We start from the raw sequence: 24,114 nt of genomic DNA on the forward strand, positions 1-24,114 counted from the left end.
TTTAATGTCTTATCATTTTTTTTTTCGCAGTTCTCCTCCTTAAGTTGAGAAGGTGAAGTACCTCAAAAAGAAAGTTATTACCCCTACAAACAAAATATCAATGAGCCCTTTCTAATGGTTTTCGCACATTCACGTTTGGTGTATGGGGTCCCGGGCTCGGTTCCTGGTTTGTGAGCCTTGAATTTTGAACTATTACAGTGGTTTTGATCACACTTTAAGCTGTATATCCATGTCTCATATACCCTCCGTCCTGAAAAGAGACACAAAAACTCCTAAACAACCAAAATATCAGTTAGCTACTCCATTAAGAGTAATGGGGCGTTTACACTTAGTCGATTCAGTCGCACGACTAAATCGACTCGCTGCATTTGCCACTAAATCGAAGCAACTAGGCCGAATCAGATTGATGGATGTGTTCAATTATTTCAACCACAGAAAATAGAACGTCTTTTAATTCAGTTGCCAGTCGATTAGTCGCCTTCGATCAACAAGCGATTAAGTTGAAGTCCCGTTTACACGGTCGATTAGGTTGAAAGTGACGTCAATTCAACTGAATCGAACGCAAATCGACTAAGTGTAAACGCCCCATAATGCATTCAACATCGTCTTATCTAAATTATTGTCTATTATCAAATAAAGCAGTGTTTCTATTTACAAATAATGTTATAGTGTATTTTAATTCAGAGGTCATATCAAAAAAAGCGGCGAAGTTTAAGACGTTAGTGTTTAGGAAACAAAATAAACGGACTGTCTGTATATTTTATCTTGGAGAAACATCTGTATGGGATCTGTTACGTTAATAGGTATATCTTGGTGCATAGAAGTAAAATAATGAACTAATTTATTGCTGTTGGTTTTCGTACCTTTCTCCAGGTTTTTATTTTATCAGCTCTTCAGTTTTTCTATTTTTAAATTTTATTTGCATATTTTTTATGCATTTTAAAACGGTGTTTCTCAGTTTAAATTTTCTCAATAACTCAAACATGCTTTGAAATTAAAATGTTACCTGAACTTTGGGGTGGTAGATTTTAGCATAATAGGATTTTCTTGAAAAAAGGATTTGTATGGGTTCCAGGCTAGTAAATAATTAACGGCTAGAAAGACATACACACATTAACTGATTATCAAGGTTTTAAAGCATACGTAAAATAAATATTGAATAGACTACAATGGATTTTAGTTATAAAAGGGAGAGAACTGACCCAGTGTCTTCAACTGAATCTTCAGGTCTTAGAAGTTTAAACCTTGCAAATACGTTTGAAGCAACCAGTCAATGGCAAGATGGTGTATATTCATTAAATTATTTATCTCTTAACTACACAGAATGGTATTACATATAAAATTTCTTATGTTTAGGTGTAAATTTATTTATTATACGAGAAAGGATGATTCAAATCACAGCAGTGTATTTCTGAACTTAGAGTCATGCTATATATATATATATATATATATATATATATATATATATATATATATATATATATATATATATATATATATATATATATATGAGTGCTCTGTGTAAGCACTTTCTAATAGTTTGTCCTTAAATCGCATGACTATTATAAGAAATAGGTTTATCACATTTATTACTTGAATATAATGGAATGTTACGTCTAAAACCGTTCAAAAATAATAATGAAGCTGAATTTCTGGTGGTGTGCATCCAGACATGTTTATTAAGGCGGAGAACACTCACGGGAGTCCAGTAAATTCGGTCTCGCTAGACTGCGGAATTTGACGCATATTTGGGGATATTCACACATATTTTCGTGAATATGTGGTTGGCAAACTTGCCTTCCGGATGGGATATCAGGGTTCGATTCTCGGTAGGACCATTTTTGATTCAGTTTCTACGTTAACAGTTGATCTACGTCATGATCCTGAAAATAAATGGTCAAATGAAATCGCATTTGCTTTAGAAATGATAGAAATGGAATACATACTTGAATCTCAATACATCGTGAAAATGATATCATAAGTAACAAATACTCGTATAAATATAGGGAAAATGAAGCTAGTTAATGTCTCATCATTACTTAGTTTTTCTATTAGTTTCTAATTATACCGTTAATTAGAGTGCATTTTAATGGGCATATAACCAAATTATTTTTACAGAATCAATTGAGAGATTCAAAAGAAAGGAATAGCTTTAGCGCTGTTGGCAGCATTCCACTTCTTGAGTAGTTTGAATTCTTTGTGCTAAGTAGAATATGTACAATTTAGTTAAACAATATCTTATGTGAAGCGTATAGTGAGCAATGGCAAATTTGTTATTTTTCTTTAATAGTAGTTTGTACCTTATATCAGTTTAAAGGATGCCCTCTTATTGAAAAGTCACTGCTGGTAGAGATTGATTTTGTAAGGGAAGGGGTGCAAAACCAGTTTCTTCACCATTGCCCACAATACTTCCCTCTTGTACAATTCTGGGGTCATCACTGCCTTAAAATATTATTTTCATCTTCCTAAACTTCTCCTTTTGCTAGTTATCCTTCCATTCTTATTTCTATTACCATCGTAATACTCTCCAGTGTTCTCTCAAGTTCTATAGATTTCACCTCCTTGTACATTTCCTCATATTTCCCAACTCATCCTAATTTTTCCTTGTTCTTAAATTATCTTTTGAAAAACTCTTTCGTTGTTCTGTCTGTTCCCCTTCGTAACTCGTTTTATTTCTTGTAAATTCTTATGCCTTCTTCTGTATTAACTTGTTTCCACGACCTCTTTTTCCATATTTTCTGAAATTTCTGTTTCGTAACCCATGTTTTTTAGCCGCTTTCTTGGCAGTTAACCTATTATGGAGCACCGTCTTATCAGTTCTTGAAGTTCAAATTAATGATAGTGAAGTTAAGATGACGAGGATTTAGAACTGACAAGCCATCCCAGGATTTTATGAACTAAAACTTGTAAGCAGAAGTAATGAGTTCCGGGCCTGGGCTGCTTTGTAAATGAAACAGAACTTATTAAGTTGGAAACAGATTGTAATGTTAAGGGACAAAAGAAGGGTTGTAGAGTAAGAGATGAACAGAGGATAGGTAAAGATCTACACTACAGCACTTGCTTTCGGCGATTCACCAAAGATGTTTCCCTTCGTGCGTTGTTGTTGTCCTCCTCCTGATGCAAGATAATGGGTGGTAAGTTGGCTTGGAACGATGAACAATCCGGTGAACGAATGATCTCCTGATAACAATGTCTGCCTTGTCATTAATACAAAACGGCGTAAGTATCGATATTCCCTTTAATGATCATAGGCAATATACGGATTCTAAAACTAAGAGACGCTGCTGGTACGTGTTGCATCCTCGTTCAAGGTTACGTTCATCACTCCTCTTTGAGTCTCCTCTCCTAGTTTTGTTAGAAGGCCTCGGTCATTGAAATCGCAAGTTCAGTGCAATCGTCTCATGGATGCTGAAAATAAAGAGTAGTCTATATAGACTTAAAGTCATTGTCAAATAAGATGACTGTCGGAATAAAGGAACAATCTGCTTGTTTATTGATTAAGAAACACATAAAAAGAAACGAGTCAACACAAAATAGAAATTCTCTTATGTCTGAGTATATAACTGAACTGTTAGTTGTACTGAAAAGATGGAAATTAAAATATAACTTTAACATTGATCTGATCATACGAATTCACTGTATATGATTCTAAATAAATAATATTGTCATTTTCCCAAAATTTCAGTCCAATATGTTATGTCCAAATTTATTATTATTATACACAATTCATCGTGGTGGACACGATATTTTCACAGTACTACTTCTTCGAGATTTTGTACAAAACTGTTTTTTCCTTCTATATTTTTCATTTTTTTAGTGTTCAGCACTTTCTTGCACACTTTTCTTCTCGCTAAAATTTTCAGTTGAATGTTCACTTCGGCTAGCACAAGGTTATTATCAGAGAAAATGTTGGCTCCGGAGAGGCTTTTTATATCCTTCGTGCTATTTCAATACCTGTACCGAATCATTATATAGTTTATTTGATATATTTTATCATCTATTGAGGATTTCCATATATATGTCTTCTCCTGCTATTGAACAAAATGTTTTCAGTTACCAGTGAATACTGTCTACAGAAATTTACCAGTTCTCCTCTTCCATTTCTTTCGCCTAAACCATATAATACCTTCCACAATGCATTAAAATCCCCCATTACAACTACATTTACATCCTTTTTTCCTATCTATAGTTTCTTCTTTTTCCTCGTAATTCTCTACTTCAATTATCTGTGAAGTGGCCGTCCGTATCCCTATAGCACTACTAAATCCTTCTTTTTGTCTTTAGGTTTTAATATCGTAACGTTGGCATTAGCAAATTCAACTGTTACTGCCTTTTCTTTATGTGATAACCTACAATTATTCCCACGCAACTACGACGGCCCTTTTCCATTCTATATCCTGGAGATCTCGCAATTCATAAATACCTTCCCAATTGACTTCACAAAATCCTACCAGGTCTAGAATTTCTTCCTTAAGATTTTGTAATTTTTCTCACTAAAATATGGTATTTACGTTCCCTGTCCCTATCCTAAACCTTTTACTCTGGCTTTTCTTCTTCCAGAAATCTTTCCACGCTGTTACTTTCTTGTCCAACAGTCCTGCCCGAGAAATTTTCAACCCGATTATTCAAATAGGAGTAAATATTATCTCCGGACCTATATTTTGGCCTGCGAAGTACTTTTGTGCATATGTTATCTTTCTGCTGTCACCAAACTAGGGAGAACTAGAGTGGCGGTTTTCTATTGATTTCCAGCCCGTAGTATCCCAGCCGTTAATGTCACTATGAATACACCTGGGATTAATGTCAAAGTTGCCGTACCAATCACTCTATTTTTTACCAATTACTATGATTTCCACCATCTTGACTACTGAAAGAATTGTTGCCTTCTCCCAACACGCTCTTCGTCTAACTACTTCATTTAGTCCACTTGGGAAGGGGTGACCCTTCTACTAGTGAACTACTCCCAACATAGCTCTAATTTTCACTGTAGCACGCAATCCTAAGCACTTGTCATGAAATGTCTTTGTAAATTCGCAAACATGGTATTTATTCTAATTTAAATTAGCAAATGCAATAAACTTATTCACTAAAGGGTAGCATAGAATAATTGATTATATACCTCTGTACCACTGGCGCAAATCCCGGGGGGACGAGGGGGACATGTCCCCCCAATGTTGGACCTGGGGGGGACAGTCCCCCCCAATAATCTGACTTAAAAAGTGCTTTTTGGGATAGCTTGATGATTTGTGTCCGACTGCCACAAAGGATGTAAGATGTAATTGATTTCTCTTGGATTTTCGATTTTTTAAAAAGAATCGTAATCTGTAGTATTTCAAACTGAACTTCGTGCTATAGTGCGTTTAGTAGTCTCATCAATATGTATTCATTCCACTTCCACTACTTGGGCGCAAATTGCAATAAATGCCAGACACTAACGTGCGCAGAACATTGGGAATGTGGGTGCCAGATCTAAAGTACCACAATATGGAATGTCGTCCTCCCCCCCTTCCTCTAAGAAAAGATAGCATCATTGCATCCGACGCTGCGTCGGCGACGCACGGCACACATGCAGACGGGAAATAATTAACACGTAATCTCTTCTCAGTTTGTAATGATTCTACATTAAAAAAAAAGTTTGTCTAATGGGGGTGCCAAGGCACCCATGGCACCGACGTTGCGCACGCCTGTCATGCTGAAAAGATGTCTCAGCTGTAGGTACGGGCACAAATTCCAGGGAAATGGGGATACATGTCCCTCCCCCCCAACATTGGAATTGGAGGCTCTCCCAATAATCCGATTTGAAAAGTGCTTTTTGCAGAATGATCTGTGTCCGATTGCCACAAAGGAAAGTGAGATGAAATTTGTTTCTCTTGGCTTTTTCATCTTTAATAAAAATTAGGGCGTGCGACTGTGCGTGACGTAACCTGATATGAAATCTTCTCTCCTTTTCTCCCCTAGGCCCTAGCACACGAAGAAAATATAGACTATGCAATGCCAGTAGAACCCGTCTTTTCAGTAAATGGGAATTTAATCTATTTGTAGTATCAGCCTAGGCATCTACTCATACTTCGTAAGCTAACTAACTCTATAACCTATGGAACCCGGAGGTTGAATGCCGCGTTCACAAAAAATCTTCACTGACTTCTATCCTTAGCCAACTAGGTCCAGTTTTTACTTTGTATTCCTATTTTTGCGAGATTCATCTTAATATTGTCTTCCCATCTGCGCCTAGGTCTTCCTAATGGTCGTTTTCCGATTGGTCTTACCGCTAACACTTTGAAAGCGATCCTACTTTCTTCCATCCTGGCTACATGACCCGCCCACCTAAGCCTCCTAGACTTGATGACCCTAACAATGTTTGGTAAACCGTATAAATTATGTAGTTCCTCGTTATAAAGTTCCGCCATTCTCCATTCCCGTTCCTCTTGGGTCCGAATATTCGTCTCACGATCTTGTTCTCAAATACTTTCAGTCTATGTTCTTCCTTTAGAGTAAGCGACCATGTTTCGCAACCATACAGAACAACAGTATCATTATCGTTTTATATATTTTAGGCTTCAAATTCCTCGACAGAATTTGCGACGACTTGAGATTTGAACCGAATAGTAACACGAATTCCCTGCTTTTAGTCGACATTTAATTTCTTCGTGAATATGATATTCGTCTGTTAATATTGATACTAGATATTTGAAAGTATCCACTTTATCAAAAGAATTATTTAATATTTTAACGCATCCATAATTTATCGTATTACGGTCCCGACGCACTTCCATGTATTTAGTTTTCTCTGCATTTGCTTCTAAACCCATGCCCCTGCAAGCGTTTAATAAGATCTGTGCATTTCTTTCTGTTATTCCCCTGTCATCCCCTATTAAATTTACATCAGCATATGCCATAACCTGGTGAATACCGTTCAATTCTAGGCCCTGGTTGCTATCTTTGATTTTCCTTATAGCGTATTCCAGCACAAAATTAAATAATAATGGCGACAACGCATCTCCTTCTTTCAGGCCATTCACAACGGGAAAGCTCGTGGCCAAAAATTTTCCTACCCGGACTTTACTTTGGGATTCATTTAAACATGTCTTAATAGATCTAATTAGCTTTATCAGTATTCCAAATTCTGTAAGAACGTTGTACAATGTTTCTCTCCTAACCGAGTCGTAAGCCTTTCTAAAATCAATAAATAGTTGATGTACCGGGGTATTGTATTCCCACTTCTTTTCGAGTATTTGGCGAATGATAAATATTTGGTCGATAGTTGATCGATTTCGTCTAAATCCACACTGATAATCTCCAATCATTTCTTCTGCGTATGGGGTCAATCTTGCTAATAGAATGTTTGAAAGGATTTTATAGGATGTTGACAGAAGAGAGATGCCTCGATAAGTCAGTTTTGTCGTCTTTCTTGTGGATTGGAACAATGATTGATTCTTTCCACTCTTGTGGCAATTCTTCCTTGTTGTAGATAAGGAGAATGAGTTTGTGTATCTTGTTCCAGAATTTTTCGCCTCCAGCTAAAATTAACTTAGCCGGAATTTCGTTTACACCCGGATATTTGTGTTTCTTTAATTTCTTTATGGCGATTTCTACTTCTATTCGGTTGGGTTCTGGAATATACGTTTCTGTGGTGTGTATCTCCCTTTCTCCACGCACATTAGTTTTTGCTCGTGTTAAGCAAATCATTAAAGAAATCTTTCCATCTTTTTAAAACGCTATCTGTATCAGTGAGAAGTGTTCCATCAGCTTTCTTTAATATAAGCACGAGGTTGATAGCCTTTCTTAAATTCGTTGATCCCTTTATACATGTCCAGAATGTTTTTATTTTTACTATTATCTTCAAGTTCCTAAATTTTAGCTTTCAAAAATTGCATTTTTTTGTTCTAAAAGTTTTGGAAGTTTCCCGCCTGATGTCTACGAAATTTTGTGTGGTTATTTCATTCGGATTTTGTAGCCAATGTAATTTTGCTTGTTTTCTCTTTTCTGCTCGTTCGAACCATGGTTTGTTGCTACGTATTTCCGCGTGTCCCAATTTTTCTTTTGAGAGAGGATGCTTCGTAAGCAAAGAAAAGAATTCAATTACTGGAATATTTTTCTCCAGAATCTTAAGGTTACATCTGTTAACTAAAGAGTATATGACATGCGTTAGATTTCTATAACGATTCCTTTAATGTTATTGAGATCAAGGGGGCCGATCCTTTGATGTCGGAGGCCCCCTAAAAGCTCACGCGGATTCCCTGTATTTTTATGAATATGCATTTTTATATGTATTTTCTCTTGTTATATGTATTGTTTTATGCATTTTTTATGAATGCCCCCCCCCCCCCAAACTTACAGAGAAATCGGCGACCTTGATTGAGATTGTCATCATTTTGCTCAAAGAGTATTGTTGCGTCATACATAATTGATATTCTTTCTTCATAGTTTTGGGGAAGTCATTATTTATATTATTATAAAACAATTTTAACGTGGATCGTTGTGGATGTCTAATTAGAAACATACAAATTATAAATATGCATGTATTCAGATTTCAGAATGTGAAAATGAAATGAAATCTTTGAGTTTTACGTCCCACGGTTATGCCGGTTAGGCTAAAGGAGACGGTGATGATGAGAGATGAATGAAATGGTGGAATGAAGTAAGTGGGAGGAAACGGGAGAACCCCGAGAAAACCCACGAGCACGGTGTTTGTTCACCACAAAGTTCACTTGGCGGGGGCTGGGATCGAACCCGGGACCCCAAGCACCAGAGGTGAACGCTCTACCACTGAGCCACCGCGCCCCCTATTTCAGAATGTGTTCACGGCAGTGATTTGTAATACTGATATGTACTACTACTTCATCTACATCGCCTAATTAATATATAATATACTCTACAACAGTTGATCAGATTCATCTACCGTAATATGAGTTTCATCTCCCTTCTCTAGAATAAGCCTCAAATGTACCCACTTCCCAATGTTGAAGACAACCAACGGCGTATTTAGGATTTTGTTTCGAGGGGCTATGACCAACACAAGGAAGGAAGTGAGCAATTGCCCACCTGAGTTTGAGAATTAAATATGTTTTAATTTATGCATAAATTGAAGTTATAATGGCAAGAATTGCAGACCGATAAATCTTATGTGATAAGATACAAAAATTTAGGAGTGAATCTAACCCTTTATTCTATTCATACATGAAAAAGGAAGCATCCTATTGGCCTTCCAAATTTCCCGGGCTAATTATTCCCCGGTTTTGATTTTTTTTTAATTTAAACATTTCCTTCTTTTAAAAGTAACTAAATGATATAATTTTTCCTTTATTATAATAACTAAAGTCCTGTCATGTTGATATCCGCGCAAGTTGGTGTGGAACACCAGTTTCGCTTATCAACTCCTCTTAGTTTTGGTGTTACTGATGACAGCCGACTTGAACCAGAACTGACAATGGTCGATAAAGTATGATAGACGAAATGAAAGAAAGTAACGTCAAGAAAAAGAAACAGAAAAGTTAGAAAGGACGAAAGAAAGAACAAAAGGACGCAGTTCTTACATGGAATGAAATTTGGCAAATACAGTATTATTTCTGAACAAATAGCATAAGAAAATGGAAAGTCAATGACATTCTTAGAAATGGTTAAAAGGATTATTGTTGTACGTGGAATGCGAAAAACTAACAAATTTATTTCAGGGGGAGCTTGAGCCCGATAGCCTCCTAAATACGCCATTGAAGACAATTCTGTCCCCTGATTCTTCACAGCATTGTTTTTCAACTTCATACATATTTTGAACATCCCTTACACACTCACACACACACACACACACACACACATATATATATATATATATATATATATATATATATATATATATATATATATATATATATATATATATATATATATATATATATATATAAAATATGGGAGCGGTCTTACCCGTCCCCCCCAATGTTGAAGACAGATTTGCGCCGATGCTCTGTACTAGCTATTCTAGTGCATATTTATCTCTTTACTGCATATTTTTGGTAATTAGTAGTGCATAGTTCTATATCTATTTTGACGTTCTTAGTGCATTTTGATCCAATATCTTGTAATTACCTGTCTGTTCACAGGACCTTTTCTCTCTCTCTCTCTCTCTCTCTCTCTCTCTCTGTGTGTGTGTGTGTGTGTGTGTGTGTGTGTGTTTTTTTTTTTTCATACTTTAATACATTACTTTAAATTATATAACTATCTCTATTAAAATTGTAAAATAATGCATTTACAGATAAACTTATTTTCCCTCAATATATTATGCTGTAAAAATATGCCATTCATGGCCAATTGTTAAGCGTATATATTTTCTCTGCATGTGGGCCCGGTTTCGATTTCAAGTGAAGTTATCGAGAAAAATGACTGGATTAATGTCATGACTCTACTCTTTAAAAATTATATATAATTAGAGTAATTCTCGTAGACATTAAAACTGAAAATCTATAACAATTTATCTGATCGCGAAATTCAGCCCAGGCTCGCAGAAAGGAATATTGTTTGGTTTTCAAAAATAAAGTAGCGAAAAAATAGAGGGGAAGTTGGAAACATAGGATAACTGAATGGAAGTTCGCCACCAAAATGCCATTTATTTTTGTCTTCTAAACGAATTAGGAAAGAAGGACCAAATTTATACTATACGTAAAGTAGTCATTGCAGATTATGAGGAAAATAAAATAAAATAAACACTGTGTTACTCATACTTATGCCATAATATTAAAAATACGAAAATGATGAAAAGAGGTGAACTTCCCATCACATGCTGGAAAAATCGCCATATAACCTATATACCATGTTATTGTTACTTTAAATGTACGTAGGCCTGTGTTGGCAAAAGCAGTTGCCAAGGATAACGAAGCGTAAAAGAACCAAAATTACCGGATGATAAGAAAAACTACTGAAAAATACAATACAAGCATGTATAATTACTATGTTTCAAAGGACACAATTGAAACATATTATAAAGGTAAGCGTAGATTACACATGTATACGACTTTAATAAACGCTCTTTTAATCAGATTCTGAATCGTAAACAAGTGCGTCACCATTATCGCACACTGTGCACAAACCACATTGTTTTATTGAACTTTGTCGGAGACCGCATGAAACCAACTTAGCCAAATGAAGCAATGGTAACCAATTCATTTTTTTACCTTTGGGATTGAAGTACAGTACAACCCCTCAAATCCGAACCCCGGAAATCCGAAAACCCGGCAAATCCGAACACGTTCTCAGGAGAAAAAAATAACTACAGCTGGAAAATGAAAAAGAGAATAGATTTAATCACACAAATTTAGTTGTTTAAGGTTTTAACATTTTTAGACTTAATGCTTATTCTAAATCATTATCTAATTATATTCTCACAAGAAAACAGTTATAGATATGCAACAATCATTTTGAACATGAGTGTACACCCGCCAGTCAAGGTCACTGCCCTTTCGACCACTGGGCCACCCTGTCTAACCTCAGTCGTTGTTTTACCGCCAATTCAGTGACGAAATAAGTACGTAATATTATTTCCCGGGTAATCCGAACCCCCCGAAATCCGAACAGGCTTCAGCCCCAATTAGTTCGGATTTGAGGGGTTGTACTGTAATCATCTCCATGGTCACCACAAAATTTTGACTTAATTTGTTTAGCTTTCCCCACTTTCACCACATTCATCACATTTCACTACATTCTGGTTGCTAAGAAGCTGCTACACCGGTTTCTGTCTTGATATTGTTCATTCCTTGAAGTTGTAGGCCTTCTGTTGTTATCATCGGAGTCTAGTTTCCTCACACCTTACTTATTACTGGGTTTTCTAGCCGTACACATGTTCTTCCGAGATAAAAGAACAGCAGACGAATTTCTGAACTTCCACGTTTGCTATAAATTCCAAATTCGCCACATTGTATGTTACTGTAGCGAATTTACCTGCAAATTCATAGTCGAAAGAAAACAACGTTTGTTTACTTGTTCATGCATGCTTTCCAAAGCAAATCTTTTCACAACATTATTACGAGTACAATTTACGGTTACGATATCAATAATTGCCAAAACTGAATATAATTCTTACCTTGAAAAAAAAAAAAAAAAAAAAAAAAAAAAAAAAAAAAAGAAAAGAAAAAGAAAGAAAGAAAGAAAAGAAAATTTCTTACGTATTACTGTAATTCTGCACTTTCTTTGTCGTCTGTTTCTGCGTAACTGCGCATCAGAAACTGTATTGCTTGCTTGCTAATTTGCTCACCACACTTCAGATATCAGTGCAAACAAGGCACATGTTACTTGATTTATTAGCGGCATAACTGAGTGTTTCCAACCCATAGATTTTATTTATTATTTCAAAAACTACAACTATCGCGAATTTCCCAGCATGGCGAACATCCCTTCATTTACCCTATGTAAATGAAGAAAATTTCTTAATGTGAATCTTTGTAATTTACATATTACCGAATATGATACGGATTTTAGGATTTTGATTTCTGGGCTTTCGGCATCTAAGGGCATTTAGCTCTTCACGATTTGAGGGATGACGTCCCTCGGCGAGCACACAATCCGGGGAAAGGGAAGGAAGGAAGCGGCCTGGGACCTATAAGTTAGGTACCACCCCGGCATTTGCGCGGTGTGAATGAGAAAAACCCAGGAAAACCTCATTCAGGATGGCTCGCTTGAAAAAGCGTGTTACACTTTTTCGACCGAATGACGAATATGATACGGATGAGATAATCGAGGCATCTAACATAATTCGCGTAGTGCTCATAGAAATAGATAATAATAAACCTACGTGAGTTAGTTAGATATTTTACGGTCCAATGGCGGACTTTTTCTGCAGCGATGAGACTACAATTAAACTACCCGTATATAGAACTTATACTGTAAACTCTACGTAGTTATCTACGGCAAATGACATTTATAATAAATATAGAAGGTATCAACACTATTTTGTTAGACAAATACATATTGCATATGTATGTAAGAGAGAATAAATCATTTGGGGTCAATAATTCAACACGATTATGTATGAAGGCGAGGATAGAAGTGGATAGAGAGCCAGAATCTAGGTTTGAGCTAGTGCAAGCCCCAATGAGTTTATTGAGCGCCAGCATAAGACTAAGTGAGGATAGTTAGTTTGAGCCTTTAGCTGGTGTAAACTCAATACAGTAAATGAGTTCCAAATCGATCTACTGCAAGTCTCATTGTCGATAGCGAGTCAGAGTGAGCATGAGTGTCAGCTAGCGTAAATCTCATTGAGATTAGTGAGCACGAGCTCCTTTAACAATAGTGACCTTGAGCCCGAGTGAATATCAATTGCACAATATCTATCTCTAATGAGTATACGGTTGAATAAATCAGTAGTTTTTATGAAGAATATTAATGATCTGTTTCAGAGTAGAACTCTTTCATAACATACTTAGCGGAGTCATTCTACATCTGTTACCGGTTACGTTGTGTATCTTTATGCGTGTACAGTTTAAATACAAACAAAACCTACCTCTTCCCTAAGAGTTGAGATCTGGAAAAGTAACATTATTCAAACACAAATCCTGCCAGTTCTTCTTGAGCCTCTTTCTGACAACGGAAAGTATGTAAATCTTTGTTAAGATGGGAACATTCGACGCACTGATAGTCGCTGATAGTCTATTTTGACAGTTTTAACATAGACTTTTTTTAAAAAGAAAAGTTGATTTAATTTGTAACTCTACTATACTTTAGCTCTCGTCAGTTTTACTTGTTAGCAAAATTTTAGACTCAGTTAATACATGAAACATAGTTAACTACATAGTCTCAGCACGGACACTGCTTACCATATCATCATAAAGTATAAAATGTGCATTTATGTGTCGCTGTTATTATTGTTTTAAATGTCTCTCAATCTGTTCGCATTCTAAAATCAGAATTGTCTTTTACTGTGAATTTTTGATTTGACGAAATGTTTTGCTATACTCTTGTTTCCTGTCCACCCATGACCAATATAATCACTGATCATGAAGCCTGCGACCCCGTAGAAATAATAGTATACGAATAAATCATCACTACACACTGTAATCCAACATCGTAGTCAATAAAATCTCCAATATAATGCTACAGGAGTACCAATAAATGACATAGATATACTACCAACTACACCTATTATATGGTACTTACCTCTATCAAAAAAGATAATATGTGATGCTCAAGTAAAACAAAACTATTTTTACACTACGATTGGATTATCTTGCGTACTTTTCTCAGCAAAAATCTGTAAATTTTTGTCCAGACATCCCTTTGTATTAGTATTCAAAAGCCTTACTAAACTTGCTTTAAATACGAATAAGTCTTTCTCACAAAATCAAATCATCTTATGTACTCAGCCAGATTTCCTTTTTGGTATTCCACAAAATCGTTAGCTTCTTTTTCAGATCTTTCTTCCCACTCCCAACTGTTATTCGTCAAGAGACCATTTCCTGCGAAGGAGAGAATCGTTCGAAACTTGACTACGAATAATTTCTTACAAGATTTGTGACGTGTATAATCTCTAAGATAGGGAGACTGGAAGGTATTCTTACTCTTCTTTCTTCAAGGAACAAAACCTCAGAGAAATGACACCCTTATTTTTTTGTTTTAAGAAAAAGAAAAAAGTTCTTTAAATTCCATAGTAAGAAAATATTCCTTTAGATTTTTTCTTCGCCGCCATACTTTTTCCCCTTATGATTTCTTTTTTGCTCTTGTACTTTTTTGTTACCTCCGTCTCTCTTCAACTATTCCAATTCGTTTTTCCTTACAGGTGGTCGAGGCAGCTGGGTTTTATCTTTATTGCAAATCTCGGTGCTCAAACCCGTGACCATCCAGAAAAGTAAGTTTTAAAAGCAGGAATGAAGAAGACGGACAGAATAGGGAAACAGCTCTGTCCGCACCATCTTCCTAAGTTTCCCCAACGAGTGGTGGGATTGGGTGGAGCTAGATACTTAGAGGAAGGGGTATGGGAAAAGGGGGAGGGCTGAAGTTAAGAAAACGTCAGTTTCAGCGACCCCCATTAATTCATCTCTGTCATTTCCTTTCTAGTGGATTCTAAGATACTCTTTTTCGTTCTCATTTTCTTATTTTTCCCCTCTTTTTTTTCTGTGACTTCTCTGTAGGAATATCTTCCTTTCACGCATCGCATATCACTGTTATTTTCAACTCTTGGCTCCGGAAATCCTTCAGTAATTTTTTCCACTAAGCAAACCCCTTTAACGAAGAAATTGCCTTTTCATCTCTGTGTGCTTTCTCTTAATTTTTAAGAGAAAAGCATTACTTACCATTTTCTTTTTTTCTTTCATTTTTTAAATTCATTTTCATACTGAATAATGCTCTACCGAATCTTCTTGAAAAAGCAGATATATTTAATTTTTCAGTCTGTTGCGTCACTCATTGCATCAAGCCATTTTCATATTAGTTACTTCTTTCTTTTTTTTCAAATTTCAAATTAATTGAAACTTGAACAGGGGCAGTGGTTTCGGAATATCACTATCTCTTTTTTACTAGTTTATATATACAGGATGTCTGAAACTAACCATTTACCCGTTCTGAAGTAAAGAAGCCTTAAGTTTATCAAAATTATCAAACGTTTTCATACAAAATGGAGATATTTTTAACTTGCAAAATTTTTGAGACCGGAAACAAAACTCTTTCTAACTAGAATGAGTAATTTTTGACCCCGAAACGGATTGTAGTAGGAAAGATAAGGATTTTGAACCCGATTGTAATATTAGTATATACAAAGGCATTTAAACTGTCCTTGTGCCGTCTATGGTAACAGTGCCATGAAATGAGGAGCGAAATTCAAGATAAAAAAAACATATTATTATCGACACGAACCTTTCACCATTCAATAACACGAACCTTCTAGTTTCTTATAATAGTAAAAATCTGACTGGAAAAGCAACACAAAAGTACACGACCATTTACTGCAGGAAGTGTGACATTTGTCTTTGCCAGGGAGAACTTTCCGAGGCATTTCATAAGCGAGAAATATAATTGGACTGATATTTCTCCTGCGAAAAAAAGTGAAGTATATTTGATTGGTGTAAATTGTACAATAGTGTAGAGTAATTGAATATCAAGTGTAAAAAGCTTTAAGTACATTACGTAATTTCAAACTTCCCCAAAATATTACAAAAATGTGGATGTTTTTCGCGAGATATCTATGAGTCTGTAAGACAGGGGCGGATCCAGGACGAACTTCTGATGGGGGCGGTGGGTTGTAATACTGCTACTTAGACCTACTTTTAAGAGTTCCAAACTCTGGGATGGGCTTTATTTATATATAAAATGAGAAAGTTTCCTCTTCTGCGGGGGGAGATCGCCCCTCCCCGGATCCGTTTCTGCTGTAAGATTATGTAAGCAAGCCTACAAGAAATTTACGTATATACATTTCTAAAGCTTTTAGAATGTTTAGTGTAAGTTTCATGTTTGTAACTTCTAAGACAACAAGAGTGCAATTTCTCATTTAAAAAAAAAAAATTAAAAAGCTTTCCATCGTTAAATCCCTCAGCACAGCGGTAGTGTGGCAATTAAACGTCACCGGGCTTAAAGTGTTAAACATCTTTGTTATTGTCTATAAACTAAATAACACCCGGAAGTCGTCAGTTGTACACTCTACCAAAACCAGAGAACGCTTGATTTTCAGTGCGAGAAATGAATTCTTCAATTAAAAATTAACAAATAATTTAAGTATTCGCCGAAACTCGAAACTCAATTTCATCATATTACAAGAACATACGTGTATATGTCTTGTAACAAAATAATATGAAGATCCTGAATGAATTACAGTAAGAAATTGCGTTTTGCTTACAAACTTTATATCCTGATCACTTTTTATGTCATTGACAACAATTCAGCTTGAGTTCCCTCGTTGATATAAGATTATCATACCCGCCTTTGATGCAGGAAGACCTGATTGCACTTTCGGCGGGAACTGTGTTTAGGACTCCACGTTAAGTTGTAGGTCTTCGTCTCATATAACCTTGGTGCTCAAAAAAGACGTTAAACTGCAAACTAACAAGCCAATTGTCCCATTTTTAACATCCATCTTTGTATTATAGATGCTGTCATTATAGAGATTTTGTTGCTTCTCTTTTTTGTTAGCATTTCAAAAACATGTAATTGCATTGGTTATATCATACATTTCAACCTAACACTGAAAATAGATGTTGTACGCCACTTAAAGAAATACTCGTAAGTATCCGATTCAAGTAATGAAGAGGAAGATATGTTTAGAATGTACCGTAACTATATGGTTTACAATTTATTACAGACGTAAAGATAAGTTCAAATAATACGTCCTTCCGTTTTCCATTATTCCTAGTCTAATTACTCTAATGAATGTATTGGAACATAAGCCTTAGAATTATAGGCCTGGTGAATCATTATTACACATGCTACTTAACACTCTAATGTAAATAACCTTCAATATTATGCTATTATTTTAATAACAATAAATGAAATGGAGACCAACCACGAAATATTCCATATACTTAGCTTCTCTTCATCTCACAGATATTACACATCGTTAGATAGTATGTATATTATACTGGGTTTCAAGAAAAGCGTTATAAATCATGACTGAATCATTACTTACTTATACAAGATATGTTCAGCTTAGGAAGTCGGAGATAAAGTGTTTAATGAAGAAGCCCTTGTGCAATTCCGTAACAGTGTGACTTTTACCTGCGTTTATTCGTATATTCTATAATAACGTGAAAATGATACATAAGAAGAATGTTCAAATAAAAACATTTACGTACTACCTGAAATGTCCTGTCGTCGCACGGGGAGGACAAGTTCATGGGAAACATTTGAACACCACTTCCTCCATTAGGATACGCATTTCAACGTAAGCGTAATGGTAAAAATCCGTAAGAAAATTTGTTTTCGATAAAAAAAAAAAGTTGAAACCCCTCTTAGAATACAACGCGCCCTTTAATCAAAGTGGCATATAAAAAGTCAACTTGAGGTAGGGTCTAAGACTATTTCCACTTTTCACTGAAAACCCCCCACAGCTGAACAGAACATTGATATCGACTAATCAGCATAGCTTTTCGTACTGAAGAAAAAAGTACCTTAACCATCAAGGTGAGTCAACGCGTTCGAAAATTATCGCATGTTGAATTTATCATTAGAATATATGGTCAGAAGTGCTTTTCTGGATTTTAAAAGAACAGTAAGAGATAGAAACGCAGTTCTTAGGAAGTTTCCAAGAGACAATATCAAGGCACATCTAATGGTATTAGAGTGGGTTTTCGGAAAGTTCCGGAATATTGCTTAAATCGGAATCGAATTTGCTGAACTTGTTTGAAAGTAGACGTATCTTATCTATACAAACAAGAACTTTAGGAATGATCCATAAAAATGGATCAAAAGATTGCGATTTTGTTCGAGTTTTAGGAATGATCCAAAATAATGCATCAAAACGTTGCGATCTTGGTCAATAATTAGTTTTTGGATCAGGGGCTACAAAAGTTTTGAACGGATCCTAAATCGAGTTTTCGTTTTTTTTTGTTTTGTTTTTTTGTTTTTTTTTTTAACAGAATAAGGACATCATACTGAGTTAAGCGATTGTTTGGGTTTGGCTACACTCATGTAGTTCTCCATATACAATGCCTATAATTAGGGATGGTACCGAGTCCGAGACGAGATCGAGACTAGTCTCACAGTCAGACTCGGTACTATCCTTAAATATTTGTTAATTTAATTGCTTACTTTTCCACCTCACAATTGTGGACTTCACAAACTTTAGGGATGATCAATAAAAATGGAAACGAATCCTAAATCGAGTTTTTTTTGTTTGTTTTTTTTTTCGGAATAAGGACATCATACTGAGTTACGTGATAGTTCGGGTTTGGTTACACTAATGTAGTTCTCCATATATAATGCCCATAATTACGGATGGTACCGAGTCCGAGACGAGATCGAGACTAGTCTCACAGTCAGACTCGGTACCATCCCTAAATATTTGTTAATTTAATTGCTTACTTTTCCACCTCACAATTGTTTTTACTTTACAATATTTTTCCAACAATACGCTTCAAGCAAATGCTGCATGAAACTGTCTTATCTGGCTTTTGTGTTGATGTTGAAACTGGTTTCGCAGCAAATTCCATCCCGATTTGAGCAATATTCCGGAAGTTTCCGGAAACCTGCTCTAGTACCATTGCATATGCCTTGATATTGTCTCTTGGAAACTTCCTAAGAACTGCGCTATTCTATCTCCTACCGTTCTTTTAAAATCCAAAAGTGTACTTCTGGTCATATACTAAATTCAACATGCAATAATTTTCGAAACCATTGACTTAGCTTGATCATTAAGGTATCTTTTGCTTCAGTACTAAAAGCTACGTTAATTAATCGATGTCAGTTTTCTGTAAAGCTGTGGGGGGTTTCAGTGGAAAATGGAAATAGCTCTTTGTTCCAAAATTCATTTCAAGCTGTTAAGCCATTTTCTTTCTTTTTTTTTCATTATTTGATTACAAACAACGATCAACATCACTTTTAATATGATGAAAAAATGTAGAAAACCCCTCCTTCCCTTTTAAAACGGAATTTTCAGTAACTCTGGGACGAAATTCTATTCGATTAAACTTGGACTTAAACGGCATCGAGAGTATCATTATTTACCTCAGCGACCTCGAAAACTATGGATTCGACACTAATATCGGTCGTTTTAGATTATTAAGTGAGCCTTTCTACCTCACCCCTAGGGGTACTAATGGTGTTTTATCCTCATAGTATTTTTTTCTTTCAGATTATAAGTCATATGCGTACCAAGTTCGTTTAAAATTGCACCAGAATTTCGAGAATTATGCTGAAATATACATACATATTTCATATATAAATGAACATACACATTTTAAAGAAATATAGAATAATAAATGCGAGCTGTTAAACTAAGGATTTTATTAAATTTCATTTGACTTCTCTTAGTATTAAAGTGCATAGGAAACCAAATTGCAACAAATTACTTGTTGTAAATAGTTATCTCAAAAAGATATGATTGTATATGTAATTACTATTACAAAAACAAATTACTATAGTTTATTATTTTCACTTCTGGAATGTTTGTATGTAATAAGTCTTGAAATTTCAATATTACTAGAAAGTAAAAGTTGCTATATAATAATCTATCTTCTCTATTATACTGTATGTGTAGTCAAAACGTGATTGAAGTGTTTGTCAATGTGTGTAAAATTAATATTAAAACCGCTTAATGCAATGCTGATGTCAGTGACTTTAGATGAAATGTTCTCAGGAAATAGAATTATTATAATAATTTAACAAATATTGCGTTTTTCAGTACTGAGCTTCATATATGCATTTTTCTGTTTACAGTCTCGCGTGACGTCACAAGCCCAGGGTGAGAGGAACTTTCACATATTCTACCAACTGCTCACAGGTGCCGATATTCAGCTTCTCAGTAAGTACTTTCAAACTAAGACGTCTGTTAGTATGTTATACGCTATAGAATAGAATAGCTGTAAACTCTAAAACTATTAATAAAAAGTGATTTGAATTAATATTATGTTAGCTATACGTAAACTGTATTAATTAAACGTAAAAGCAGGAAGGAATAAAAACAAGGAACACAAGTTGATGAATTAGTAAGTTACGCAATGCAGAACATCACAATAGCTACTGTCACTTTTGTAGATTGTATGGAAAATAGAAAAAATACGATAATTTTAGGTTGCAAATTGGATATGCTATTTATGTTTATTTTATGTATAGAACGATTTAAAGCGATGAAAGTAGGGTAGGGAATATAACTGCAAATAGACTATAATGATTAACCATCTGTTAAGGCGATTTCCTAATTGTTTCTCTAACAATTTTAGTATCGCTAGAGTACATAGCATAGAGTACATACATTTTTAGCCGGAAAAACTAATGTAAAGAGACCTTTGGGTAGATCAAGATGAATATGGAAGGCAATTCAACTAAACTTTTCAGTCTTACATCTCACGATTATTTTCTGTAGGCTAAAGGAGACAGTAATGACCTATAATCAATGAAATGGTGGAATGAGGAAACGGAAGAACTTGCACACATACAAAAAAGTGATTGTCCACAACAAAGTCCACTTGGCACGGGCTGACTTTGAACCAGGGATCCACAAACCAGATTAACCGGGTATTGTAATTTTATAAAAATACTTTTATTATTTATTTATTTGTCTTTGGAAATGATGCACTTGGGCAGACATTTTTGGAACCAATCTAATACTTATGATAGTTTTCAATTAAAGTGTAATCGATTTCACTTTGCTTCAGAATCTCACTAATCTTACTAAGCAACAAATTTGCAAATATTGTTTGTTTCTTGCATGCAATTTTTTACTAAAGCTAGCATACAAACCCTACCAGTTACTGAGTTCGTCCTTCTGCTTCTTTCATATGGAATTCATCTCAGGCTGAAGTCCATCAACACCCCTCTTTCTTTCCGTCTAGGTCAATTTGATAATACGTAGAATATGTGTTCAGTTATTTTAAATGAAAATCCTAAATACCAAATTTCAATTTTCTAAACTTCAGAGATTCTGAGATGTGGACAACTTAATATATTGCACCCTTGTTCTTTTTTCTTTTCCTCGCCTTTTTCTTCCTTTCTGGGTAAAATAAAAAAAACGCTGAAACACGTGAATTATTTTGAGTGTAAAGTCTAAATATTTAATTTTACGTCTCTATTCTTAAGATATATTGACATCTTATTATAATAACCCCCATTTTTCTCCTCTTCAACTTCGAATTTTTAAAAATAATTCCTTAGTGGTACTTTACGGCACAAAACCTATGTACTGTCCAAGTATCGAGGCTGTAGGTCTAATAGTATACAGATGTAGCTTATATCTGTTTGATCTATTAACTCCAAAGCACTTTTTAAGCGTTTTAAGTGCACATTTCAAGTGCTTTCAGTTCGACCACAGAGATAAAAAAAAAATCTATTTACCTGTCTATACCTATAGTAATATATATAGAGAAAGCACGAGAAAGAGGGTGCTCCACTATTGAAAGAATGCGAGAACTCCAAGATGGTGTTCTCTGTTATGTGTACAGGCAGGGAGAGGTGTCAGATTTTGGGGAAACCACTGACATGAGTCTTAATGTACTTTCATGACCGGGAGTCGTTACACATTTTTTGTCACACTCGTTCTTGCTTTCCTTGTTACTTGATTTGATTAACACAGAAGACTGCTCTTTATGCTTAGTAAAATGTTCTCTATTTCAGTCCTTGGACGTGAGAGGTTACTAGGTCGTCTAACAGACTGCTAACGCCAAATTCAACTATAACAAATTTATTACAATTTTGTTAATTAATTTACTACAATATGTATATAACGTCGAATAGTAGCCAAGACTCTCCTGAGCTTGCACGTACTTGTGTATTTACGCAATGTTCAACCTAAACCCGAAAATCTACCACAAACATAAAACAATATCAGGAACTGCTTTGCCGAACTTATCTGGTTAATACTAAATATTATTTATCAAAATATATGTGGCATTTGTACTACTCAGTGTCCACGGTAAAGTACTCATAGCGGAAAGAAAGAAAGAAAATCTATTCGAATTAGTGCAGCCGTTTATATGTTCTGGCTGGAGCATTGGTAATGTTAATAATTTCTAAGTTCCCAAAATGAGTAAAGTATTATGACAGAAATCCACTGCCCGGCTGGTCTGACCTCAGACCCTTGGTTATGCAGGCTGCCTTCACCGTATAACATATCGCCCTCCGTGCTACCTCATGGCCGAGGCCCCTTACCGGCCTGAGGCTAGTCCCAGCCACTGGGCTACCATCGTCCCAGAGCAAGTCAGCTGTACTACCGCACTTCCATGAATCTGTCAGGTCGCCGCCGCTAGTCTAATTTGCTAGTTCAACATACTCACAGAATCAAAGTCCCCAAAGAGTGATCTGTAAGAGTCCACACTTCTCTCGATGTCAACACCACTAATCGAAGACAACAACTTCCTCTTCGCGGGCGGCTCAGCCGTATTTATGCATGTTGGTTTTTAAACAAAATCTGTTTTTTTAAAGAAAATCGCTTCCTGTTATTGATTCGTAATTCCAATGAAATGCATAGTTTGCCTCTAACACCTCCTCCTCCACACCGACGCAGAGGGATGTTTACTTCCTGCTTCCGGAGGGGGAATCCTCCGTAGTATCGCACAATATTGTGCGATCTGATGACGGGAGAGTAATCTAAAGTGATACTACTTTGTCTTCCGGAGCTTCTATCGGACTGGAAATAGCTATGATTCTAAGTTAATTTCGCTTTTCTTCGTTATTTTTTTTAAAAAATCAATTAAGCAACCTCGAAGCCACAGACACTTCCGCTCGATTCGACACTCCTGCAATTCCAACATATTTTTAGTTACTTCTTACTTCTTTCTCTTCTTCCTCACTGGGTAGGGAAATGGGAACTATCCGTCCTTGTTCACAACAGGTCTTAGTTCGATGCACTTCTTACACACGTCACAGTTCTCTCTTCTTGTCCTCAGTTCGATTCTTGCGTACACTACTCAGGGGCGTCATTTAGGGGAGGCAGGAGGGGCAATTGCCCCCCCTAAGAGTTTGAGGAAAACATATACTTTAATCGATTGTCTACTAATATACTAGTACAAAATGTGAAAGTCTTTATGTCGGTGGTGTTCTTGCCCCCCTCAAGCGAAGTCTGAAATGACGCCCCTGACACTACTATCATTGTCTTTGTCCTTTTCTGATCTCAGGGTTTGTATTTACTTCAGTGGTGTCTCTTACAGCTATGCCCTCTTGAGGTACATATAACTTCCTGCCTTCCTTTTCTGGTGTTAACACATTTTGAATACACTCTTGGAACATACATCTTGGAATACATTCTCTTTGATGGAATATACTTTCATATCCTCTGATTCGCTCACCGTCTGTGTTGGCATTTCACCAGCGAGCGAGGTCACCAAAGGGAGTACTACTGTTGTGGACATGTGCTGTAGCTCTTCCAGGAGTAACTTCCATACTGACACACTGCAGCTGATGGGTTCACCGCGCCATCTTGTCATGGGCGTCGTTAGCGGGAGGATCGGGGGACGCGTCCCCTCAGATTTTAGTCAAATATATTTAAAGAAACTATACTAC

General features: G+C 35.9%; 1 protein-coding gene across 1 annotated transcript in view; it reads left to right on the forward strand.

Annotated features, from left to right (window-relative positions):
- The window catches only part of Myo95E (Myosin 95E), a 1,268,077-nt gene that overhangs the window by 1,071,447 nt on the left and 172,516 nt on the right, over positions 1 to 24,114 (forward strand). The window contains exon 8 of the mRNA XM_081748709.1: positions 20,338 to 20,422. Within this exon, the coding sequence (XP_081604835.1) occupies positions 20,338 to 20,422 (85 nt within the window). The remainder of the gene's footprint in view (positions 1 to 20,337; positions 20,423 to 24,114) is intronic.

This window comes from Thermobia domestica, chromosome 2, assembly GCF_964235325.1.
Source record: "Thermobia domestica chromosome 2, izTheDome1.hap1.1, whole genome shotgun sequence".
Classification (NCBI taxonomy): domain Eukaryota; kingdom Metazoa; phylum Arthropoda; class Insecta; order Zygentoma; family Lepismatidae; genus Thermobia; species Thermobia domestica.